A 27,745-nucleotide genomic window follows, 5' to 3' on the forward strand; every position below is an offset into this window, starting at 1 on the left:
GGGGACTGAGTATGCTTTACATTGGACATAGTAACTTCAAGCATATTCCCTTCCGTCACCACAGATTCTGCAAACACACAAATAATATGCAAACATTTTCAAGCCCATATACTCATACTTAGAATTACTGAAAAGAAGATGGGGGAACAGACACCCTGGGGTTCAAAGGGAAAGGGGGCGCTAAGGGGTTCTAAACACGGAAGAAGGATATATGAGGGGCTGCCTCCCAGCCAATGAGTGCTCTGTAGTAGCCTATTTCAACCTTGTAGCTCTCCAGTATTCACCTCATGCTTGAGTAAGATATGAGCAGGAGACCAAACACACACCCAGGAGACTGAAGAAGTACCAAATACTGTCCCCCCAGTTTTTTCAATATCTAAGAAGAACTTCTCTGCCAACCAAACCTATACTGATTCGCTAATACAATATTAACAGAATAGCGTCTCTTTAACTATCTTCATGGAAGCAGATGCATGGAAATTGCTTCATATTTCTGTTTTAATCTCTTTCTATGTTACTGTTTTTAAGTTAAGCACCAAAGGCTATGAGGCTATATCAAAAGCTAGACAGTCAAACTTGGAAAAATCTGCTAGAGCTGTTACTAGGGAGATAATTTAACAGCCAAATCAGAACGAATATCAGTAGGCAGAGGAGAAACAGAAATGATGATTAAAATGCGGTGAAATTCTCTTGTGTATGGAAAAATACTGTCACAGAATATCTAGACACTAGATTGTGTTCCCTTATACCTCTTGCCAAAAAAAAAAAGACATGGGGGCCTGGAGAAATTTTCAGGAAATACGATGGAAATCTCAGAAGGGAAATCCATTCTTTCCTTCTGATAGGTAGCAAGGCATAAAGTTCTTATAAAAGTGATAAGAGTTTTTGTATGCTGCTTCCTATATCTAACACTCAGAACATAGGCAGGAGACCTGGATGAGACTTGACTAAGACAAACCAAACATTTCAGAGTGAGTTTGAAGATTATTTTCCACTTAAAATGAAGAAATACCAGAGTTAATTCATAAAGGATTAAGAAAAGATACAGATCATTTAAAATTGAACCTATGTTTTTAAGACATAGAGATAATTCTACGAGTATTTTAATCACTTTAAGCATAATCAAGTGCAATGCAATGCATGGTATGCTAGCTTATATTTTCTTGGGTCTGGTTAATGGTGGTAAGGAAAGTGGGGCCTTTTGAGACATAAAGTCACATGCTGAACACCACATTGCACCTGGATGTAGTAGCTACCCAGATTTCAGACATCACTGTGAAGGAAATAAACTTCATTCATGCTGGAGTCGTCAACCCAGACAGGAAAGTGATGGTAAAGATCTTGGGAAGCTCGTAACAGATGGTGCATGTAAATTAGACCTCAAAAAAAGCTGATTTAAAAATTTAAAAGCCTTTGATGGAATAAAGGCTGTTTTCTTAATACTTGAGTAGAAAAACCAACAACTCCCTTGCTCTGGTTTAGGTGGTAAGCCATCCATCTGGAGTCCTAGAACTTCACATGAAAAAGCGTAACTTTAAAATGGCGCCAGGGCAGTACATCTTGCTACAATGCCCATCCATATCCTCACTGGAATGGCACCCATTCACCCTCACCTCCGCACCCCAGGAGGACTTCTTCAGTGTGCACATCCGGACAGCAGGAGACTGGACGAGAGCTTTACGTAAGGCCTTTGAGGTGGAGGGACAGACCATCAAGGAGCCCCGGAGCCTGCCAAGGTTGGATCCCATTCCTTTTTTAGGTATAAGTTGGAATATTTTTTAAAGCATGGTATTTTAGTGTATCAACATGCTACTGAATTTAGTAATATCTTTATTCTAGATGGTGAGTTTGAGTCCATTTTTTAAAATTAGAGAATCCATATAAAAAATATAGTCATTAAGTTTGGAGGGAGTCAAAATTATGGATTTTCATCTGCTCAGAAAACAGTGCCCCTAACCTCTGCTTTGTTCAGCAGTCAACTGTAATTTAGCAGATTTCTGATACAAGCAAGCACATTTCTTTAAAAAAATAAAAAATGTGCAACAAAAGCAGGCGAAGGAGAAAAGGAGAATTTTGCTTTCCCAGCTCCAAAATGTCACATGGCTGGTTCTACGCAGCCTGCGATGAGTAAGACAGTCCTGTGAACTTTCTGCTGTTAGTCTGAGGTCTTTTCATTATATTTGTAAAGTTTGGTCTTCATAAGAAGGATACTTCATGGTCAGAATTGATCTGGCAGGCCCCATACGCTAGAGAAAGAACTAAACAGTTACAGACTGAAGCTCATCAAATGACAAAATGATCTGAGAATCAAGAAAGTCAGTGGTGTCATCCATTCAGTCAGTCCCACATGCATGTACACGAGTATTAATTAACCTCCACTGCGTGCCAGAAATGTAGAGATGGCAAAACATTGCCTCCGTTCTCTAGGACATCAAAGGTCTAATGCAAGCAAATGATTTAATTTTGCTACAAGGGAGATGTGCAGAGGGTAGATTTGAGAAGGGTAGAAAACCACTGATGCCACCTGGATTCATTGCCGAGGGTTGTTGTGACAAAGTACCACAAACCAGGTGACTAAAAACAATAGAAATGTACCATCTCACTGTTCTGGAGACTGTTAGTCTGAAGTCTAGGTGTCAGCAGGGCCGTGCTCCTGCTGACACCTGTGGGGAAGAATTCTCCCTTGCCTCTTCCTGCTCTCTGCTGGTTGGCCAGAAGTCCTTGTTTCCTTGGCTTCCAGCCACAGCATTTCAGTCTCTGCCTCTGCGGTCACATGGTGTTCTCCCCTCTGGTGTTTGCATCTCTGTGTTTCTGGGGCCTCTTCTTATAAAGACACCAGTTGTGTTGGATTAAGGGCCCACCCTCCTCCGGCATGACCTCATCTTCACTTGATTAATTATATCTGCAACAACCTCTTTTCCAAATAGGTCTCATTCGAAGGTCCTGAGGGTTAGGATTTCCACATATCACCTGGGGACACAATTCAATCCAAAACAGCATCCTAGTCACAAATGCCAGGCACATGACAAGTCCCAGGGTAAACTACCACTCCTTGGCTCCTTTGAATAAACAGTGGCTTAGGCTCAATTCCTGCTCACTACAGAGTTACCGAATAAACACACAAAGCTCATGTTTAGGGCCCTAGTTAAACAGGGACACACACACACACACACACACACACACACACACACACACAAAAGTGTTGAGAAAAACATTTGTGAAAGAATTTAATATTTCAAAAGAAGTATCAAGAGGTTCTCTCTTCTGCCATGCCTGGAGGGTATCAGGAACTGCCAAGCAGTGGTCATGGCCATAAGAAATTGAGTGGTGAATACCGTAAGGACACACCTAGAATGGGACTTCCTGGGGCCAGATGCTGTCTGTCCTCTTCTGGACGGCTGGTGCCAAGCACAGGGTCTGACACGTAGTGGGTACCAAGCAAATATGTGATCAAGGAATCAATGCATACCTGCACCCAATAGGGGTGCTTTAGCTCATTTAATCTGACAAATATTTACAGGAGGTACACTAGGCACTGGAATAAATTTAAAGCACAGAATTGAATCAGCTTATCGTTCCTTTTCCCCCTTCCCATGGAACACCAAACTGTAACTACGTAGCACTGGGCTTGGTTGTGTTTAGTGAATGGGAAGAACCATATGCCTTCATTTCAAGCACTGGTATAAAAGACAGGTATGATACCAAAGCAGACCAGGGTCCCTAGTCAGATGACATCACCTGACTATTCCATTCAAAGATCTTTTCTTTTTCATCATGGAAAAGAAGCAATGTAACAGAATTCCAAGGTGCAGAATGCAGTGTAAATGTTTAAAATCAGGAATAAAAGTAGGTACACAAACACACATACACCACTTGTCCCTGCCCTCTTATTGGCATTACCAAGCCAGATACTTCTATCCTGTTTGCTAGCCTGGTCTCTGCTCTGGGTGTACACAGTATCCAGTCTACCAACCAGCCTTCTCCTTCACACACCAGCTAGCATTTCAGCCAATTCTCCAACAAAAACTCAGAACATGCTTCTCGGTAGTTGATATGCTTTCTCTCTATGGAGCGCACCACCCGCTTAAGGCCAGATGTGATCTCCTCCACCACTGCCTGGGCTCCTGGGTGCCACTCCCAGCTCCCTCAGTGCACTTGGCCATTCCTGCAGCTTCTTGGTTTTCTCCCACACAGAGCACACTCACCTCAGTGTTTTTACCACTGCTGGTCCCTCCACGTGGAACGCTCTTCCTCAGATCTCTGCTTGGCTGCACCCTCTCCCCCCCTAAATCTCTGCTCACGTGTGTCCTTCTAGGGAAGCCGTTCCTTCCCATCTCATAGGAAACAACAACCCCCAGCTGACACTCGGTAGCCACTGGGCCCCAGCCCAGCTTCCTTCTCCTCCACAGTACTTATCACCACCTGACACATGAGGTATCTGCTTGTTGATTTGTTTACCATCTAGCTCCCCACACTAGAATGGAAGTGTCATGAGGAAAGGCAATGTGTTTTGGTTCACTTTGGCATTCTCAGTACCTAGAATAGGCCCACGTAGCTTGCGCTTTAAATATTTACTGAAGGAATAAAAGTGAGTAGTAAAGAGTGCAGCTTCCCTTCATTTATTTCATTCATTTCACCTCTGCCTCTGTATATATGCCAGCACACATTATTAGCAGTCAAACCAGAAAACAAAATCAAAACAAAACAAAACCTGGAGTTTGTTTACATCCTCACCATAGTCAGGATTTCATTGGACTTCCCTTGGATGATTTTATTTCTCAGCATTGTTTCACTCTTGAATTCAGTCAAACACATTGGGGAGAGCAATGTCCATTTTCACTGCTTTGGATCCAGAAAGGATTTAATCCAGCCCAGGAATCTGTGAGATGAGTGGTGACTAAGGAGCCTGGAGGAAAGGCAAACCCAGGCCAGAGCCAAGAAAAGCCTTCCTCTGAGCCCAGGAAAAAGGGAGAGAATGTGAGCTCCTTTAGACTTTCTCTTCTGCAGTAAACAGGACCGATTCCCAGAGTTGATACTGGAGTTTTCAGCGATTTCACCTGCTGCCTGGAGCCAGGGACTCCAGAGCCAAACAGCCTGAGTTCAAAGCCCCACTTTGTACATGATCCTGGAGAATGTATGTATCACCGTGCCACAGTTTCCCCATCTGTAAAATGAAGCCGATAATAACAGTACCTCAGGCTTTGTTTAGGATTAAATGTGGCAGTCTGTGTAAAGCCCTGAGCATTGATGCATAATAAAGAAAAGTTAGCGATGATTATTAGCAAAATCAGAAAGGTCACCTCCCGCAGAGATGACAGTGAAAGTGATGATTCAATAGGGAGAGGGATGTAGATGAATAAAGGTCACAGGTTGGAAGAGGCAAGACTGGGGGTTGATGAGGTGGGTGGGGGGTGCTGCTGGCCATAACCAACCAGGATGCTGGACAGCGAAGCATTTTCTAAGCTGCGTTAGTAGAAACTCTATATCTAAATCAAAGAGGAAATCGCTGAGTGAACTTGAAAAACAAGAATTCAGGTAAAGGACACCGGTTCAGGATTGTGAGGTGTCTTGAGGAATGGAGATATTTTGGTCCCAAAAAGAACAAGTAGGGTGTCACCATAGCTACGAATGACTAATTAAACGCCTGAGACGCAGGAAAAGGGAAAAGACCCGGTGTGTGTTTCTCAAGAAGACAAAATCCTTTTTTGTCAGAAGGCAGATTTCTGTGAGACATGAGAAAAAATCTCTAATGCTTAGAGCTGCCCCTAAAAGGAACAAGGTGCCCTGCAATTTAATATCAGAAAATGTCGAACTACCAAGGATGTGGCAGGAAGGATTACTACGTTAGCAGGGAAATTGGAATAAATATTTTCTCCTGCCACTTCCAGCTTAGATTCTGAATTCTAATTACGTAGAAATTTATTTAGTATGTATTTCTGTGGATCGTATGACACAATTCTTCCTTGGGTTTGTTATCTTTTCAAATCAGTGTCAAATCCCAAATATGCCTAATTATAAAAAACAATTAACAATAAGACATTTTAATCTATCGACAGTTTCTTTTTCTCTCTCTCAATTCCCCTTATTTAATTATTTATAAAATAATCTACAGAGGGCTGAGATACTAACTCTTCCTGGTTAATGACCTTTATTTTTATTCTTCCATTTCCATACATCAATATGTAGTAAAGCCTTATTAATTAAGGTTAACTTGAGGAGAGTTCATTTGAATTATTAGGAGGTTTGGCATATGGAATATTTTTAAATAAACCCAATTGAACTTTCATGACACATCATGAGCCCAAATGGGCCAACCTGGGGTGCCTTCAACAGACACTCCTTAGGGAACGGTGATGAATAACTTAAAACCCTTTTAATTAGCATATCTTTGTTCATATGTAAATGTGTGCTTTTGGAATAGTTGAGGTTTTTAATACATTCTGCTGACTGAAATATTTTGAACATTCCCTTTGCGATTTATTCAACAAACTGTTACTGATAACTCCGTAGCAGAGAGCAGGTGAGGCTCTGGGATGCAGTGGTGAGCAAACACACACACAAAACAAATCATGCACACACACTTCAAAACAAGTGTAAAATGTCAACTGTGGTGAGGACTACAGAGGAGGGGTACACGGTGCTATAAATTATATAAAAGGGGATTTAACCTAGTCTAAGGGTCCATGAAAGCTTCCCCAAGGGAATGACGACTGATGCAATCTAATGAAAGGGAAACTATTCACCGAGTAAGGGGACATGGGAGAAGTTAGCACAGGGTATTCCAAGTGACTCATTACTTGGATTATCACGTGCAAAGGCCTGGTGGCAGAATGGGGTACTACGTATTTTAGGAAATGAAAGAAAAGCCAGGACTTGTGGGTCCTGAGAAATGGAGTAGAGTCCAGGGGCCAGTCCATTTAGGACCCTGTTAAAGACAATCACATCTATTCAATGAATATGCTTATACAGAAAAATTTGCTAAGCGAAGATAAAACATCAGTGCCACCCCTGGCCTAATTATTACAGAATTTGAGTTTGCATAATCTAAAATAACGAGTTTTAGAAATTGCACATAACTGACCAATTATCTCAACATTTTTTGCTTATTCCAAACAAATGACTTCCAGTAGGCTAAAATTATATAAATATATGGTACTAAGGCGTGGGACCGAATAAATAAATACAGGGGAGAAATACACTAGCAAAAGGACAGATAAGCCTTCTAAACCACCCTGATGCCTCCGCTTTGTTTCTCTGATGGAAGTTAGCAAAACAAAAAGGAAAGAAAAGGCCTCTTCTGCCAGGCTCGAGGATGCTTGCAACCACACACATTTCTAAGAAATGTAAGAAGAGTATGCCACGTGGAAGAGGCATGAGCTCGACCCAGAGAAGTCAGGCATTGTCCTGCGATGAATGGCACCTGTGCCGGACTGTCTGGTCATCCCGCCATGAGGCAGGCCCCGATATCCTCATGCTGAGTTCAAGCTCACCAAATAGGGCATTCTGTAGCACAGAGACAGCCTGCCTGCACACATTTGCAAATACATCCCATAAAAGCACTGGCTTAGGATGGCTTTATTTTCAAGAGCCATACGCCTAGACTTTGTTATTGCAGGTTGGCAGTGGACGGGCCATTCGGAGCCGCGCTAACAGACGTGTTTCACTATCCAGTGAGTGTGTGCATCGCTGCAGGAATTGGGGTCACCCCCTTCGCTGCTCTTCTGAAATCTATATGGTACAAATGCTGTGAGTCGCAAACCCAGCTGAAGCTGAGCAAGGTATGGAAAATAATCATTAGTTCACCCTTCTGTGGATTAAAATGCTCAACGCCCTTATATCTATCATCTGCCAACTCTTGGGGAGGATTTTAATTAACAATGAGGGATAAACTCAAGGATCCTTAACTATACTTATGTTCTTAAAAATCTCCATTCAGTATTACATTTATGAGAAGGGTTATGTCTAATCTTGTTAAAGATGACAAGACATAAATTTTATTGCTTCATTGCCATTGCAGGGCGAGTAATTGCTCATGTCAGTAAAATATGGACAGGCTGCAAAGGGCTATGTGACTGGGCTGCAGTTAGTAATATTAACAGGCAACCTTTTCCTTGGTCTCTTTAGCTTGATACTCTGGTTGCAAGTGTACAATTCAATATCTTCGGCTCATGGACTCAGGGTCTTAAGGAGAAGTGAAAATGCCATAATTGGCATTCATTGGTTTTTCTTACTTGGTGTTGCCATCCAGGTCCAAATATCCCTTTTGTCATCTCTTGTACATTCTCTGATTAGATCGTCCAAATTGCCTTCCTTCCTTTGTCCTATTTAGAGACTCCGTCCCCTCCTTTAACCCTCCTAAGACTAGCAGCAGATCCTAGAGCAGAGGGGAAAGGGAGCCTTCTGGCACCAAGTTGTGTCCTCTCAGGAAGACCCAGTTTGTCAGAAGAGCCTGGCTCTGGTGCTGATTCTGCCACTTCTTTTCTGGTTGACACTTTGGCTACAGTCTCCTCATCCATCAAAGATAGATGCTTGATTAGATCACCATGTCTCGGTGTGTGTTCTCTGGAACGTTAGTCAGATGATATGGCCTACTAAAGAAAATTCTGCAGTCAAATGAACTTAAGAAATGCTACTACAAATCCCACTGTAGAAGAGTCACGTTATCCATTCACATATTAAATAAGTTCTGTAGGAAAAACCTCATTCAGTTTGCTTCACGCTTCCCAAGCTTATTTAGCCACGGACACTTTCTTCAGCAAACATTTACTAAGAAATAACATTCTGGGAAGCACTGGGGGCAATGCCAGACTAGAAGATCTCTAAAGTGGGGCTTTCCCAACTAAGAGGTAAGAGTAAAATTAGCTATCATCTCATGAGTTTCCAAGTGACAAGAGCTTGACATTCATTTTCTTATTTGCTTGTTATATTCCTCCTAACAACCTTATAAAGCAGATAATACAAGACCTGTTTTCCAGTGAAGAAACACGAAGCTTAGAAAGACTAAAGTGACTTTCCTGAAAATACATGGGTAATAAAAGGCAGACTCAGGGCTTCAACTCGGGCCCCTCTAGCTCTTTCCTTGACATAAGCAGCACAAAGTAGATGACCTAGCCAACACAACATCGTACTGTGGGAAGACTGTGGGGGTTCACAGAAAATCTCCCTCATTGGCAGCATCACCCTGAGTGAATCAGTTCACCTCTCGGAGCTGGGTTTCCTGATCCACACAATGGAGGAAATAAGAGTCCATATCGAACCGGAACCTGAAGCACAGAGAGTTAGTAAATCCCAGAACGAGAGTTGGATCCAGGCGCTTCATGTGCTAAAGCCCATCTTCTTTTCTCTATACCACAATAAGTTTAACAAAGTGTCTTCGTCTCTCTGGGCTGCTATCACACAGCACCCTAGGCTGTGTGGCTTAGAAACAACAGAATGTATTTCTCCAATTCAGGATCAATGTACTGGCTGACCTGGTATCTGATAAGAGCCTGCTTCCTGCTCTATAGATGGCTGCCTTCTAGCTAGACCTTCCCATCACCCATGGCAGAAGGCGGCATGGTAGCTCTCTGGAATCCTTTTTTGTTTTTCAATCAGCAAGACTCAAGTTTATTGGCTTGTAGTTTGCAACTCAGGGAGGAAAAAAATACATATAGAAGTCTGTAAGTCTTTTATAAGGGCACTAATCCAGTTCATGAGGGCTCCACCTATGTACCTAATCACCTCCTAAAGACTCTATCACCAAATGTCCTCACATTCAGCATATGAATTCTGGGGGGAGAGAAATATCCAGCTTATGGCACAAGGCAAACAAAACACCTCCTGTTTTATGCATTTGGATCCCACGACAATGCTTTGTTATAGTTGGTCATGATTTCTCAGTGCTTTTAAGCTGTTTCTTTCCTCTTGCTATCACCTAGAAAAATGCACTTCTAGAGGTGGCTCATTGCTTCGTGGTTTCCATTACACTAAACAAGATGTTTCATCTGACCTGATTATGATGGATTGTGTGTCTCACTTGCATTCACCTTTTCACTCAATAGATAGTCAGCACCTAGTACGTGCAAGGCCCTCTTGTACTGACATGAAGAGCTCATCGCTGTCCTCAAACAAGACTTACAACACCCTCGCCCTTCTCTCAACATCTTTCTCCCACCCAGGGTATGTTCACAACATATGTTGTTTCCCCAAAAAGACTCTGAGCTCCTTGGATATCTTCATAATCACACACACACACACACACACACACACACACACACAGTCTACAAATTTTGAATAAATCAATGAGTGAATAAATGTCTGTGTGCCCCAAAAAAATGAAAAATGGCGTCTCTACAATTCTCTATAAGATTCTAGATTACTAAAGTTAATTCATTTTTTTAACCCAAAAGTCTATTTGTCCAGTAACTTTATAATTAAAATAATACATCCCAATTATTTTACTACAATAGAGAGGGAAAATTCTTATAGAAATTCACAGAATCTTAAAGTCCACATAGGAACCCACAAAATCTTAACGCTGCCTCCTCTCTCACCAGAGGCACTGTTTTGGGGATTTCTCAAGGCTATTTCAGAGGGAGGGTTAAGCAGTTACCACAAAACTATAAAATAAGGACACTGATCTCTATTCAAAAACACAGAAACTAGAGAATTGGAAATAAAAAACAATGTTTTTTACAACATAAAAATTTGGGGTAATATTGGGTCAATGTTCAGCTGAAAACTAAGGTAGAAATAATGGTATATGGGGGAAAAGGAAGCTAAAAGCATAGAATCACAAAATAACTTGAGGGGTCTTAACCTCCTAGCTTTGCACCTGACAATGAAAATCAGCATCTGTACTTAGTGTGGGAAGTGATTTGTCTGCAGTTGCCCAGCACGTTATCCTCTGAGTTAGGATGGGAGCATGTGTTTCTGATTTCAACGTCAAAGCTCTTTTCTGAAAGAAATGAGATTTTGTGCTATTGAAAGTTTCGGCTGAAAATTACACTCCAGATCCACTCCCTTGGAGTCTGTATGCATGGGAAAAGTTTAAGTAAAGCTTCTCTGTTGTAAAGAAATTTTGTGTCTGTTTGAGTACAGCTTTCATTAGTCTTATGTAAGTAATATTTGTCAGGGCCGCCCACATGCTTTTGAGATATAAATACTATTCCTTCCACTAAACTGTCAGCATCTATATAATTTTTAAAGTACAGCAGAGCAAAGCAGTGTATAGTTATCTAACAGCATCTTCACAATTATAGATCCAGGCTCTAGTTTTCAGATTGTTTTCTTCTGTAATAAGGAAACAGGAAAAAACAGCATAGGAGTTCAGAGCTGGAATTTTAATCCTAAATGGTTAACTGCAGTGGATTTTCTCCTCCCCATGTAAAACACCAGTTGGCACAAAGGCATACATTTTTACATGCAAGCCTCGTACCGCCTGCTGCTTCTTTGGAATCATGTGTAGCACTTTCTATTTGAACTTGGTCTTCTAAAATTTCTTTCTAACAATCTTTTCTTTTTAAAGACAGTCAGGAGGAGGTGGAGAGGAAGGGAGAGAAGGAGTTAGGAGGAGACTTCCCAAGAAGGCCAAATAACAATAAGTATAATGATGGCTTGCTGTGAAGAAAATGAGGGAAAGGTATGATATGAAGGTCAGACAATCAGATTCAAGAACTTTCCACCATGTACTTACAGGGGGAAAGTTCGCAAACTTGACTGTCTGACCTTTGTATATTAAAGGGATATTTTCAACACTGGAATAAGAGCCAAATTTCCACTTAGTGGAAGACAGAGGAGAACACAAGGTTCCTTTGAGACGAGTGAAGGGGTTGTGTGTGAGTGGCTGAGAAGTCTGTGATGCAATGTGGAGGGAGCTGAGTGCTGAGGGGTATAAAGGGCCCACAGCAATGAACGTCCTCCAACTCCTGCCTAACAGGTATGATTAATTCTACATCACACTCAATTTGTGAAAAGGGCTTGAAAAAAATTAGGACAGTTTGCTTGTGCAAACTGTCAGAATGATGAATGAAATAGGTGTGCACGTGTGGGGAGGGAGTGAGAAGATTGCTGACATAAATATATTGGCTTCCACATTTTAGTTCTCCCCACTATCACAGCCATGTAGATGGAACTGAGAGGACTGCCCACTGGACGACTGGGTTCATTTTCTTAACTGCATATGTGATCTTCAGACTATAATAAAATAGATTATAGAAAAACTGAGAGAATCTAATTTCTTCATAAATTGTCTTCCTTCATCAGCTCAATAATACATAACCATGATCATGGGTATTTATAGTATCTCCCATGCAAAATGGCCTTTGGGTTCTTAACCTAATAATAAACAGATAATTCAAATAAAAAGACAGCATGGGCCAGTGGGAACAAGGCAGAGGCCAAGAAAGGCAAAAATCCATACTCTACTTAAATATATTAATGAAACAGAGAAGGGCCTGCTCTCTTTTCTAAAGAATGAAAAATGCATTTAATTTACCCTGTTTAGTTTGAGAAATTATTTACTCTCACTTCCGCTCACGCTGGAGCTGTGGCTACCCCTGGAATTGATCATCTCTCCTCACCACTGAGTGCGTTGGCATAAATTGAACTGGGGAGCACGAGGCCACGTTTGTCTCTCTAGAAGACACATATGCTTCTCATCTTTCACCAGATGGCCTCAGAAGACTTCAGTCCCCTATCAGGCCTCACCACAGCCCTGTGGGGAGGTGACTGGTATTAATATTTTTAATACCGTGGTTTATTAACCACACGAGCCATACAAGACTACAGTGTCCTTGTAAAAGATTCAAATAAAATACTCCGTCCAAAATCCCCCTTCATTAGTCTCCCTCCCCAGACTAACTATCACCACCACTTTGTCCCCAGGGGGCTCACCATTAAACAGTTCAGAATATCTTATGCATCTTATTCCATTCCTTTTCCATATGCAGGGCGTCATTTTATTTTCACATTAATAGGAATGGGGGTGGGTAGAAAGAAGGGGGAGGGGGAAGGGAAAAAGAGGGGGAGAGAGGGAGGGAGGGAGGAGAAAGGAAGAGGCATGCCCTTTGTTTTTACTTTCTTCATAAAATGGCTTGGAGCACGTTCAGTCTCAATAACTACTGACTTCATTTTATATAGTGCCTTCAGAGTATTTTGTATTATTACTATCCCACAATTTATGTAATTATTTCATTATGAGTGAACATTTTGATTGGCCAACAATGTCACAGGGCAAAACAGCAGTATAGCCATGAAATAGTTAATATTAAAGATAATGGCTTTAAGGAAAAATCTTAAGGACTAAAAATGGTTGACAAAGCCCCATTTCCATCTTATAATGGTTAACCAGAGACACAATGCCATAATTATATTTTTTAAAAACTGGATATTGATGCCACATTAAGGAAGCGTCTCAATAAGAAGAAATAGTTGCTTCAGAACGTGTTTGCTGTTGTATTCATTCAGGTTGACCTTGGCAAGAACAACAAAATAGAAGGACAATAATAGCTACCCTTTATTGAGGAAGTATATTAATGTTTTCTAAACATCAGTCACAGTCTTTCTCTTTTCAGAGAGAGAAGTTCTCCTTTTGGAAAATGGTCATGATTCCCAAGATGGAAAGTCTCCAACACCCTGTTGGTTCAGAGCTTCTGTCAGTTCTGTTATTTCATACAGTTTGGATGTGTTAGTCAGCTCAGGCTATTATAACAAAAAGCATTTACTTCTCACAGTGTTGGAGGCTGGAAGTCAAGACCAGGGTACTAGCATGGTTGGGTTCTGGTGAGGACTCTCTTCCTGGTTTACAGGCGGCCACCTTCCCATGTGTCCTCACATGACAGAGAAAGTGAACTCTGATCTCTTCCTCTTCTTAGAAGGACACTAATCCCTTTATTGGAGGCCCCACCCTCATGATCTCTTCTAATTCTAAACACCTTTTACAATCCCCATCTCCAAATAGAATCACATTGGGTTTGTACATATGAATTGAGGTGGAGGGAGACATAAATATTCCATCCATGACATTGGGGAACAGAAAGTCCTGCCCAGGAGGAGACAAGATCACAGTGCAACCCCATGATAGGTGGAGGTGTTGGTCAAGGCTGAGGTCAACCTTGGCACCCTATAAAACACTTCCATGTGAGTTTAGCACACATGGAGACTGGCGTGCATTTTGCTAGTGAAGAGGCTCATCTTCCAGGACAATGTCTTTGTAACCAATGCTGAGCTTCTCAGATGCATGCTAGAAATAAAGTTTAGTTTCAGTGACCACCTCTGTGACCACCATCTCTCTAATTCAGGAGTGACTAGTGGGAACACAGACCTCCAAGTAAGGCAAATGGCCCCCTTTGTCTCTAACACAAACATGTGGTGTTTATTCTATAAGCTCTACCAAATGACAGTGAGGATAGCAGCTATAAGCTCTGAGCACTTACTGTGTCTGTTAGACATTATGCTAAATGCTTCCATGAACCATACCCTTTCATCTTCACAAGAATCTCATAAATTGTTATTCTGTGTTTGTTTGTTGTCATTTTACATATGTGGTAATCTAGGCTCAAGTTAAATAAGCTGCCAATTACACAGCTTATAGAAGGTGAAGCCAGAGGCCTAGGACGGGTTACAGGACTCAAGAGCCCACAATGTTTAATTATTATGCCACATCACTCCCTAAACATATGCCCTCATCTACCTTTTCCTTCTTTGGAGGGGGTTTGGGCCATAAAAAAATAGATAAGTAAATAACTGTGTACCCATTCTATCCTTAGGAAATTGATTTGAGGTCTAAAGAAATACAGGTTGTACTTATGGATGTGTCCTCTGCTTGTGTTCATGATGCCTATCCAGGCTATGGCACCGGAACCTCTGATGGGAGTGTCTGTAAGCTCTGGTAGTAAAATAGATTAGTAGCTTTTCTTATTTCGTTCTATGGAATCATTTATCAAAAAGTAGCACAGCTCCATTTTCTGCTGGCTCCAGTTAGCCTCCACCTGGTCAGCATGGCATACTGCAGAATCCTTACAGAGAAGCCTAGGCTGTGGGGAGAGTGGAGGTGAGAGGGAGCTCGCAGAGAGCACAACACTGAGTGTTGCTCTGACCCAGACCCTCTGAGACTGGACTCGGCTGAGTTTTATTTGGTGGTTCATGCCTGGGAATGACGTGACAGCAAACGCCTGTGACCAGCCACATGCCCACAGAACCCCTTAACCCCATTACACAGTCCTGGAAGGGTCTCCTACAACATCTGGGAAGCCATTATACCTACAACAGCGTGTGGAATGTGTCCTGTAAAAGAAATAATTTCATTACTATGAAAGTTCAGAACTTTTGTCATTTTACTGAGGATGATTTTCTTTTCAACAAAATTTTTAAAAGTAACCTTACATATTTTGGGCCTCTGGCATCAGGTACAGAATCCTGAAAGCCATGCTTTACGTAGGTACTGTGTTTCCCTGAAAATAAGACCTAGCTGGACAATCGGCTCTAATGCATCTTTTGGAGCAAAAATTAATATAAGACCCAATCTTATTTTACTATAAGACTGGGTATAATATAATATGACATGACATGACATGACATAATATAATATAATACTGGGTCTTATATGAATTTTTGCTCCAAAAGACGCATTACAGCCAATTGTCCAGCTAGATCGTATTTTCAGGGAAACACGGTAACTGATTTTAGGGTTGTTTTATTTTTGGAGACTAAGCAGGGGTGAGTGTTGGAAAGCACAGATCATGGAATGCAGTCTATTGTTTGGGATATTTGTTCTACTATTGACCAGGTCCATCTTACTGGCCCAAATGCAGGAGTGAAACTCTTCTGTCCCTTCCCAGTGAGTGCCCCTCTCACTCACTGGGAAGGGAGATAAAAGAGAGACAAAGTAAATACCCTTTTCCTCTGTTGAAAGTCTCTTTTCTTCTTCTCCTGCCTGAGCACCTCTCCTGAGCCTATTCAGTTTCCTGCATTGCCTCTTGTACAAAAGCTACCCAGTGTCAACTTATAAGTCAATTACAGAGGGAAAAACACACAAAGCCATTACAAGGAAGCAAAAGGTATAAATGGCTTGGTGAATCCTAAGAATGCTGACCCATGGCTCAGCCACAAGAAAGTAAGGACAGAAATGATTTCTCTTTGAAAGGACAGGGCTCAGTGTGCAGAGGAAGCTAAGATGGGGCCATTTTTCAAGTAAGGATGATTGGGACTGGATTTAAAATGGACATGTTTTTTAAAAAAGCAGATCTTTTGGGTTGTTTTTCCTATATGAATGTATATGAAGCATGTTCCTTAAAAAGAGGAAATAATAGAAAATAAATCAGTAATGTTTGTTGTATACCAAATGCTATCATTCGTGCTTTATCTAAGAAGATAAAACAACCTACAGAGGGAAGGAGAGGGACATGCATAGGTGAGAGTGGCATTAAATTCAGTAGGCTTTCTATTTCCACAGGGAGCAAAGCAAGTTAAAGGGAGGGCTAAAGTTTTCAACGAATAATTTAGATCAGGCACTCCACAAAGTGAAAAGGAAGAAGATAGCAGTATTCATCACCAACATAGGATATAAAATCAGCCTTGTGTCCTCCACTGTCCTGTCCTTACCCCACCCCCACCCCCCACCCCACCCCCACACAGAGCTATTCTCCACACAGCACCCAGAGTAATCCCTCCCCCATGGTCCTCCCTCAGATCACGTCTCTCCCCTGAACTAGGACAACACTGACGCCCTACAGTGCCTTCCCATCTCACTCAAGTAAACGTCAACAATAGCCCCGAAGCCCACACCTGCATCTCCTGGTCTTACCCTTGGACCTCCTCTCCTACTGTTCTCCCCACCCTCACTCAGCTCCAGCCATACCGGCTTCCTGGCTCTTCCCTGACAGGTGCCCCTCCGGGCTCTTTACTCCTTGTTCCCTCCATCTGTAGAGCTCCTCATCGAGTCATTTGACTCCTTTGTCCCTCTTGTCTCTGCTCAAATGCCCCCTTTCCTTGACCATCTGATTTAATATTGCAACCCTTTCCAGCCTGCCTTATGTTTTTCCATAGTACTAATCACCCACTGACATATTCTATATTTCACTTGTTAATTTATTGTCTTTTTTCTCCTTCTAAAGTGCACATTCCAGGAGATCAGCGAATTTTGGCCTCTTTTGTTTGCTCTTATAGTTCCAGAGCTAAGAACAGTCTTGACACAGAGTAAGCATTTAATATGCATTTGTTGAGTCCACAAGTGAGTGTATGAACACAATCACTGTATTTGTGGGGGTTCATAGGGGCATTCACCTAAAGGAACCATTAGTGGGGGGGGCCAACACAGTCAGGTATCATTTGTCCTGGAATTCATATTCAAAATGCCCCGTCTAAGCATCATCTGTCACAGATATGTAAGCCCTAATTCTTAAGAGGAAAGGTTTTACTATCACTAGCTTCTGTTCATCCTATCAGTATTTTAAATTCCTGCACAAATCTGGAGAGAAAAGACAAGATGGTTAGCCTTGAAATACATTCTGTGATTTTCTTTCCTCATGAATTTGACCTGTTAATTAACTCTCACCTATAACTTTCATGAATGATGGTGAGCTTGCAGGCTGACTGGTGGAGAGGGGAGAGAAAGAACACTGACTACTAGAGGAGATATTTGCTGGTGGAGACCAAGACCAGCCCCCTGGTAAATCCTGTTAAGCAGTAGAGATGTGTCTCTTTGGTGAAGAGGTGCAGGAAACCGTAGTGGGCAGCAGGGCGTACGAGCATGAGAAAAATCAGAATTAATCGATTCCCCGTGTTTCCTTCTAGAGACAATGATCTAAAACTCTAAGCACAAACACTCAGCCTTTATTTTTAACAAACCCAAACTACTTCTTGTCACACAGGAAAGTGTGTTTGAGACGCTTGCTAAGCACAGAGTTTTCTAACAAGTGTTCCTAGACATAATTTTATTACAGCAGTTGACACACAACCATAGCCACCACCCAGCAGCTTTCTTGGACACTGATATGTCTGGCTGAGGGGAAACTTCTGCCCTGTATGGCTTGACTCTGCAATTACCATAATCTCCACCCTCCTGAGGCCGTGCTGGTGGAGTGGATTAGTGCACAAGCCTTTGGGGTCTCTGGAGAAGAGAGTTCAAACCCCCAGCTTAGCTCATAAGTAAAGATGAAGGGGCTGGCCTCACAGTTTATCCCCCTTTGGGAGCAGTGAAAAGCACAGCTAGTTATGATTATTAACCTCGTTCAGAAGAAGTACAGCCAGAAATGTGGTGAACTGATCTTCATCCAGAGAGACCAGCCACGGCCAACAGCCTCCTGACTCTGAATTCATTCTGGACTTTTTCAAACGCAATGTGAATTTTTTTCAAAAGACATCACAGTGTGACTGTTCACTGGCAGAGAAAAGCATGTTATTTTGCAGAAGTGCCCATTGGAGCTCAAATAATTTAATGGAGATAAAGTAGTCTGCGATTATCAGCACATTGTGAAATGTGTTCTCTCGTCTTTTCTCGACAGGTGTATTTCTACTGGATTTGCAGGGAGCCCAGTGCTTTTGAGTGGTTTGCTGATCTCTTACTCTCACTGGAAACACGCATGAGTGAGCTAGGGAAAACTCAACTTCTCAGTTACCATATATTTCTTACTAGCTGGGATGAAAATCAGGTATTGATAAGACTCTGAGATGAGCAATATTATCTAAGTCCTCTCATAATAAAGCAAAGAACAGTTTCAATAATGAGCTATACAGTTATCCAGTAGCACGAAAGAATCATTTTTATGTTCTTACAAAGGGAAGGAGAATAAAATAATACCAGATTAGACAGAGCTATTCCAACCATAGCAGTGAAAGAACTTACAGTTAATTTACCACGGAATAGAAAAAGATTGGAAAAGAGGGTGGTTAGTGAAAGACAATCCCAAGTTTGGAACTCCAAGGGAAAAAAAAAATGTCACTAAAAGTTGCATTTGTCATTTTAGTGATATTAAGTGAATATTATTGACCAGCTGTACTGTCTTGCTGAGCTCCTAATTGGTTCTCATTCTATGCTCTGAGCTGTTCTGAGTTAAAAAGAAAGATTCCCCTGGTATTTACATTCAACACTTTATATTGTAAAGAATGGGAGCTCCTACAGAAAATAATCATTATGAATGCATGATTTATCTAGAGATTTCTTTTTCTTAAGGTGTTCTTAGAAATTGTGTACATGTATGTGTGTTCCCCAAAGATCAAGGTGATCTGTAGGAGCAGGTGTATTGTGCAGTGTGTTGTATTAGAAACGTTATGGTGGACTTCACCGAAAATAATGTGTATCAAAATATTGTACTATGGTCGCATTTCAGTGTTGATAATTTTAAATGATTAATATTAAATTTTAAATCTTTTTAAAATCTTCAAATATGGAAGCTACCAGCGAAGTGATTGCTAGGTTACAGAATGTGTGTTCCAATTAATCAGCACTTCTGTAGCAGCTCCTATTGATATTCAGTTTAAGGGAACTGTGTTTGAGCCAAACAGATTTGCATTAATCACTAAATTTATAAGTGAATGCGCTCCTGCCAGCAGCAAGTAAGCACTTTCTCCCCACCCCCCAACACACATACACACACACACACACACACACACATTGGCCCTACAGGACATCACTGTAATATTATAATGACTGTGCCTCTGCATGAGTAAGACTTTTCCTTAAAATTCAGCAGCTACGGTAACTGAATTTGTAAGGTCCTGTTTGCAGTCAGCCTTAAATATTTATTCCTCTGAGATCATTTGAAAACAGGTTTCTTCGGAACTAGGCTTGAAACATCTTAATGAATTAAATAGTGTTAATTATGTTTTCCAAACATTTTCCTTATTCAAGTGGGATTTTTGACTAATGACCTATGTGGTGAAGTTCAGGCACAGCCTTTGTCTTTTGCTTTCTGGTAGCATGCTTGCTCTTCTGCTTCTAAAGTGAATTGATCCTGAGTTTCCATTTTGCAACTCATTTGGGAGTTGCAAGACTGGGGCTCTGTTTGATTTTTGTGACAATACAAATTTACCCATCCCATCTCTGCCCCTTCCAAAAGTGCTGTTTAAGACACACTTTTTTCCTGAATACAAGTAAATTAAAATAGACACGTTCTGCAGTTTTTGCCACGTCATGTTGGAAATTCTTTAGATGCTCAAATTCCAAGAAAAAAACAATTGGTGTGTTCTGTTGGTAAGGAATCAAGAGGCTATTTTAGAAGTAGCCAATTGTTAAACTGAATTCAACAACCTCAAAGTGGCAAAATGACAAGCACAGAAGGGACAGATGGAAAAGGTATTAGACAGGGCAAATCAACAGGGTTTGAAAATTAATTGAGCATTGGGCTGAGAAATATGGAAAAAATATAATTCCAAACGGTTGAACATTAGTGACTGGTAACTTGATGGTACCAGTTCCATAAGTAGGAAAGGCCTTTTTTTCTATTAAATAATGCCCAAAACTTCTTCATAAGTACTTTATGGCCCTTCCTTGACTGATGCCAACCCACCTGTTCTGTTTCACTCCCATCATTTTCCTCTGGCACTGGAGCTACCAAACAATGCACGTGCTCCTACTGTGCCGTGCACCTTCATGCCTTCCCTCACATGTCCCCTCTCCCTGACATGTCACTTAACGCCCTCTCTCCTCCCCACTGCTTACTGCACAGAATCATGTTTTAAAGCCCCGTCCCCTGTAAGGCCTTCCCCAGTTCTCTTAATCAAAATTACTTGGGGTTTCACCGGAGTCATTTATTTATTTCTCCAGAGTACTTTGTTTCTGTCTTTAGTGCAGAAAGATCATGATCTGATTCCTACCATCGTCGTTGTACACATGGGCTGCCCCTCCCTTCGATGACCAGTTCCTCACAAAGCCGAGACCTTCTGTCTTTCTTCTATGTATCTCTCCACTTGTTCTGCACTGCCCGCTTATAGGATCGTTCAACTATTGTATGTGGAAGTAAATAGAAGTCACACTTTATTTGGGAAGATTACTTTTTAGCTATGATGATCAATTTGAAGGAACAAAAAGAAGTCTACAAAAAAATGTGTTGGGCAATTAGAGATGCTGGACTCTACTGAGGCAGGAAGATGAGGGCTTGGGGGAGAAAGTCTGGATTCATCTTTATAGATTATGTTAATTGGGACCAGGTAAATGGAAGCTCTTTGGAAAGTAGTGGTCCAACACAGATGCAGAGAGCTGAGATTGGAGACTGGGAAGGCATCTACCTTTTGAGACAAGAAAATATGATAGGAAAACAAAATCTGATGTTACTTCCTTGAATCAGTAGAAGAGCCAAAGAGAAGTAGAAGAAATGGGATTTTATAATACAAATGGGATCAAAAAGAAGCAATATTCAGCTATGTGGTGAAGAAGCCAAGGAGAATAAGGCCTGAATTGATCATTAGATTTGGCAATAGTCAAAAGTAAGTTGACTGACTCTGTCTTCTTTGCCCACAGCAGAAACCAGCTTACTCCATGGCACCAGTCAGTCCTACTGTTAAGCAAGAGGGCTGTGGGGGTGCAAAGCTGCCACTCTAATCTGGAGGCTAATACAACTCTGACTTTGAGTTCCAGTTCTGGTAACAGGGCTTCTGCCCACTGCCAAGGCTCAATCCACAACTAGCGCCTCAGTTCTTATTCCTGGACTCTTGTCTTGAACTTCATCTTTACTCTCTGTCTTGATAAACCTGCTCTCCTCTTGCCATTTTTCTTCCTCCTGAAGTTCTTCTCCCAAACTCCGTCCCAAAAGCAGTCGTGCTACCTGGTGTCAGACTTCTCTGATGGCAACTTCCTGCAGCCTGGATTTCTGTGATTCCGCCATCGTTGACCATCATCAACTTGGCCTGTTGGGGCACTTCCATTATTTTCTGCTCAACCTCCCTATCCCTGGCTGTTTCCCTAAATGGAAAAGAAGGTCAGCCGGGGAAGTCAGGCGTGCAGCAGGGTAAGAATTGGACCTAATAGAGTTGTTAGCCCAACTGGTCAGGAGCAGGAAGAGTTAGGATATGAGCAACAGAGTGGCAAAGGGTAGAATATACAAGTGCAAGAGCCACAGAAGGGTCTAAGGGACGCATACAGGAGACAGAAATCCCAGGAGATAAAAAGCAAAGCAGCTACCAGAACTCAAAAACAACAAAATTATCACTAGGTATGGTAATGGTCCAACTCTTATCTATCAGCCACTAGTTACCTGATGCCTGGTTACATTCATTTTATTTGAAGTCAAGCCATTCGGCACAGAGCTCCACCCTGGCCCCTTGTTATTCTCAGCCACCATGTCCTGTCTGCCAGACTCAGCACCCTCCCTGCACTTGAACCCAGACAGTACACTTTAAACCATTTCAACCTAGGAGGCAGATCTGATCGTAAGATCTTCTTCCTGGAGGTTTCCTATCCCTTTAATCTGGCAGTGCTTTCTCAACTCCCCAGGGTTTAGTAGTGAGTGAATGGGGACAGAGGTACAGATTAATTTTTTAAAAGTTTGGCAGAGGAAAGGAAGTAGCGTGGTGCTTGCTTTTCCTTAGCCGTAGTTACTCTATTACTCTCCTCTTTTTCAAGAAAAGTGTTCCATATTACTGCACATCTACTATGTGGAAGGTGCTTTGTATCAATAGTGCCTGAGGAGGAAACATGAGATACGACTCCTGTCCTAAAATGCAGAGTCAGTGATACCTGATAGTGACAAGCATTTCCAGCTCCATAAAGAATGTTTTTGAGTATTAAATCTACCAATGAGGATAGTTACTTCATCTTTTATTTAGTAGCAGATGCCTTTTTTTTTCCTGAATGTCATCTGATACCACAATTTTTATTCTAGGCTATTCACATAGCTTTACACTGGGATAAAAATACTGACGTGATTACAGGATTAAAGCAGAAAACTTTCTATGGAAGACCCAACTGGAACAATGAGTTCCGGCAGATAGCCTACAATCACCCCAGGTAAGAGACTCCCTTTCCTCTGCTTGCTGAGCGCCTCCCTGGAGAGACAAATGGCTGCCGAAATGCCAGGCTATTGGGCATGAGCTGGTTAATGTGCAGCAATGGGCATCCTGTTTAGAGATAAAACATCGACCTTACAAACAGTAGTCATGGGTATTTCGGGAACCATGATCTCTGCTTGACTGGTTTATAATATCTGACAATTAGCGATTACGTTGAAACTGTCACACCGAAACTCAGTTAAAGATTGTGTTTCTTAAACTACCTATGTTTTCATGAAAACTTTGGTGAACAGGTGATCTGTAATCCCCCGACTGGAGAATTCACTTATGTCCAACTGTAAACTGTACATAGCATGTCTGGCAAAGCAGACAGAAAATGTTATTAGAAAATGTTATAAAAGCAGGCATTTGGGCTCGGTGGGTAAAGACCAGGATCTGAGCCCAAGTGCCTGGGTGTAAACCCTGGCTCTGCCCTTACCACCAGTGCACCTGAACAGGTGATTTATCCTGCCATTGACTTAGTCTCCTTCTCTGGAAACCGCAGACAATAACAGTGCTTACCTTCTATGCTGCTGTGAGGATGAAATGCGTGAATATGCATAATGTGCCTAAAACAGACTTTGAGTTCAGTAAATGTTAGCTGCGATCATTATTCGTATTTCAATTATCACTACACTTCTTATCATTATATAATAAACTTGCATGTAGAAGAGGAAGAGCATTTGTTCTGGGACCGTAAAGCGGGAGTGAAGGCTGTGCTTTCTGATTCTAGATGTTACTGGCTGTGTAACATTAGTTTGTTCAAGCTTTTGGGCTCCATTATAAAATGTGGATGATACCATGCAGTCAGTGTTGCTTTTATAATTTAAAAACAAACAAACAAGCAAACAGCATGTTGAAGTGCTCGGTAAAGTACAAAGCACTAACGCAAACATTTATCATTGTTATTATGTGTCTTCTAAGTCAGGCTTTGTTTGGAATCTCCATCATCTATAGCTCTTGAAAGCCAGTAGGCCCTAATATTGGTTTTGTTTAAAGAATGCTTTCCATAGTTGAGCAAAGACCTGAAGGAAGCAAGGCAGTATGCCATGTGGACAACTGGGAAAGAGAAGGGCAGCACGTGCCAAGGCTCTGAGGCAGGAGACACCGTTCCTGGCATCTAAGATCTAAGAGGCCAGTGAGATTGGAACAGAGTGGGTGAGAGGGAGAGTAGCAGGAGAAGGCATGTAGGAGAAGGCATAGGAGAGGTAACTGGGGAACAGGTACACGTCATTATGAGACTGTAGATTTTCTTCTGAGAAGGGAAACCACTAAAAGGTTTGAGCAGAAGAGTGACGTGATCGGTCTTGTGTGTAATGGGATCGCTTCTGGCTGCTGTGAGAGAACAGACGGCAAGGGTTCGAAGGCAGACGTGAAGAGACCAGCAAGGAGGAGAGTAGTGGTGGAAACTTGATTAGGAGCAGTGGAGGTGTTGAGAAGCAATTCGATTCTGGATATTTTTTGAAGGTGGAGCTGACATGACGTGCTGATGGTTTGGGTGGAAGGCAGGCATGGCTCAAGTTAGAACAGACTTACCAATTAATGATATGCGGATGACTGCAAGAAGAAAGGTTGGCAGGCACTGGATATCAGGGGGTTCCATTTTTTTTTATATGTTTAGCTTAAGATGTCTGTTATACATCCAAGTTCAAATGTTGAGTAGGCAGATCAATACGAGTCTGGAGTATAGAGGGAAGTTCAGGCTGGAGATACACATTTAGGAAGTCTCAGCAGTCAGAGGTGTCAGCATATAAAATGTGTTTGGAACCATGAAACTGGATGAGATCACCAAAGAAGCAAAGAGAGATTGACAGGAGTTCCCAGAACCACAATATTTGGGGGTTATGGCAATATAGTCTCTATTTGCAGGTTACAGACTTTAAATTACTCACAGGTATGTTATTAATCATGTCATTTAGGTCTTCTACACCCTGACCTTTTTCCTGTCCATTTTATCAGTATTGAACCATTAAGAGTAAATTAAAATCTAGTAGGGCATTTCTGACTAATTCCTAATGCCTTTGATTTCCCTATTGTCCTGCCATCTCTCCACTCAGTTCTGGTATTGCCACTTTATGGTCTTCCTTCATAGAGGTTATCGTTTCATTAAACTTTTTGTAATTCTCTAGTATTTTTTATGCTCTATGGAATACTTCTCTGGTGAATATTATTCACCTTTTAGCCAGTTTAGCTGCTCTTTTTTTGCATTTTTTTCTTATATTCTCATTGTGTCACAACTATTCCACTTTCTTTTATATTGTCATCGAATTTGTTAGACTTCCCTGGAGTCTGAGGGAGGTTTGGTGAGAAGGGAGGTGTGGAAGGAGTGACCAGGTAGCATCCAAAGTTCATCACCCATGCAATTCCAGTGGCCTCTTTCTTGTGAATTCTCTCCAACTTAACATGCCCCATGTGCTCTGATACTCCTGCCAACCCTTTCTACAGTCTGTGCCCCGGCAACCTGCCAGAGAAAACCTGGACCTAAAACAAGGGTGTTCCCTGTGCAGGCTCTGGACTCCTGACCACACCATGTTCACACCAGCTCAGGGCAGAGATAGTTGGAAGGCATGCTTGTGGGGACTTACTCCTGACCTTGGATTGTCCTGAGAGTAAAAGAGTTCTGAGAAAGGCCAAGAAAAGCTTAACGTTTGCCTTCAAGGTTAAGGGAAAGAGGGAGTGGACCAGCTACACAATCACTTTCCCCCTACTCTCAGCCTCAGATGACCTTTAAGAGCCAGCCAAGCCCCATAGCAAGTGGCCCGGGACTCTCCAAGCACCACTCCTGAAACCCACTTGCTCCATTTTGCCTCTTGCCTTGACCCTTGCTGACACTTAGCCTAGAATCCAGTTCTGACGCCCTATCTTCTCTCCAAATATGGTACTTTGAACCCCTCCTGGCTTCTGGAGTTTGAGAATCTGGTTTCTCTGGGCTCCCTTCTCAACACCCAGCCCTGGCTCTGGGACCCCCAGCCGGCCTCCTCTGAGCCCTGAAAGTCATCACCCTTCATCTTACAACCATAGGGTATTTGTCCACAGGCAGAGGCTTTCCTTAAAATTTATGGTTTCCTTAAAAAAAGAATGGTTTCCTTAAAAAAAAATTATAGGTAGAAAACTAATAAAATGCTACAAGTTCATACGTTATAGCCACATCAGGCTTTTTATTGCTATTTTCTCCTTTTGGAAAAAATATTCATCTAATAAATGTATTATACTCAGTTTTCAATGATCGTGGGATGAATATTCCTATGTTGCGGGCTTTTTATGCAGATATATCTTAATTTTAAGTTCTTATAGATAGGATCACTCTTTATTATGATTTTCCTTTATTGACACCTCACATTGGATTAGGTTGGTACAAAAGTAACTGCAGTTTAAAAGGTTAAAAATAATTGCAAAAACCGCAATTACCTTTGCACCAAGCTAATATTTGTTTATTTTTGTTACACATGAAAATCGCAGCCCAGTGGGAAAGGCCTTTTAAGTCAAACCATTTAATTATCTCCCTTCCCCGGGAAAGGTGTGAGCCAGAAACGCAACATCAAGAGACAGAGGGTGCAACTGAGTTCGCATAAACTCTGCCCCCAGAATTATGTTGCGTAGTGCTGAGAGTGAGCCTGTGCACTCTCCCCGAGAGTAAGGAACAGTGAACAGCTGGAAGACAGGAACATGACATGGGTGTGACTTTTCTTGGTGCCCCTGTGAGGAGTGTGTTCATTCCTTTTCAGGAGCCACAACCAACATTTACTACGTCAACGTGCTTAAAGCCCAGCTGAAATTTTTAGTACAGTAGGGACGTAAACTCTCTTCCTGATGGAGGACTTCATCTCTTCGAGAGTAGAAGAGGCCACCAAGGCTTGGATATCACAGACCCAAGCCTCTACAGCTTACTTCGTAGGCCCAAATTTTGAAAACAGCGTATTTCAAATAGCCTTAGACTCTAGAGTACCTCAACTTCTTCTATAGCTTCGGCTATCAATGTCATTAATATTAGACACATGTAGGCAGAGCTCAAGTATCATTTTGTCCCTGGAGTGCCAGCTCCCTGGGAACAGACGAGTCACCGATCAAGAGCTTAGCACCACCCTCCCAAAAGACTTTTAAAGTGACCTCCTTAAAATAATTTTGTTTTCCGCTGTGCAAAAGAAGATTTATGTTTAATGAAGCTTTTAATGAAGAAATCTCGGAAAGAGAATGCCAATAAAATCTAATTTTTAAACAAGAAAATTTAATATGGAGAAGTATTTCAATATCCTGGCCTTTGTCCAGCTATAGATGAAACACACAATCCAATTATGGTTCTGCACAAAGGACAAAGTAACATTAATTTTCCTCAAGATGGTTATTAAAGAGATAAACAGTATGTTTTCCTCTGATTTTGTCAAGGATGCGTTTGTTCCCAAGCCTACTTGGCTAGTCTTACAAGATAGGTCTGTCATTAGCTCATATCTTTTGGCAAAGTTAGGTCAGAAAGAATTGGTGGGTTTGTTAGTGGTCTCAAAAGAGTTTCTTTGTTCTTGAGGACCTTTGAAGTGGGCTCTCAACCATTTCTATTCATCAGCTAGAAGCCAAGGATTCTCAGGGCTTACTCTTTTAAAAACATTTACCTGTTTGCTCAAAGCTGGAGTTTGTTCTTATTCTAAAAAGAAGGAGGTAAATCAAAAGAATAAAGGGAAGAGGGGCAAAAATATTTTTTTATAGAACATGAAAAACAGCACCAAAAATAAAGCTTGAAGAGAAGCAGATCAAAGAGAATAGTGCAAGCTATAAAGGCACCAGAAAATTG

At 41.6% G+C, this 27,745-nt stretch overlaps 1 protein-coding gene across 1 annotated transcript in view; it reads left to right on the top strand.

Moving 5' to 3' along the window:
• The window catches only part of NOX3 (NADPH oxidase 3), a gene marked incomplete at its 3' end in the record, with an annotated part of 56,696 nt that overhangs the window by 23,210 nt on the left and 5,741 nt on the right, over positions 1–27,745 (top strand). Inside the window, exons 9-12 of the mRNA XM_081033972.1 lie at positions 1,483–1,736; positions 7,616–7,778; positions 18,483–18,629; positions 22,797–22,921. Of these exons, the coding sequence (XP_080890098.1) occupies positions 1,483–1,736; positions 7,616–7,778; positions 18,483–18,629; positions 22,797–22,921 (689 nt within the window). The remainder of the gene's footprint in view (positions 1–1,482; positions 1,737–7,615; positions 7,779–18,482; positions 18,630–22,796; positions 22,922–27,745) is intronic.

Source organism: Rhinolophus hipposideros, assembly GCF_964194185.1.
Source record: "Rhinolophus hipposideros genome assembly, chromosome: 3".
In the NCBI taxonomy this organism is placed as follows: Eukaryota; Metazoa; Chordata; class Mammalia; order Chiroptera; family Rhinolophidae; genus Rhinolophus; species Rhinolophus hipposideros.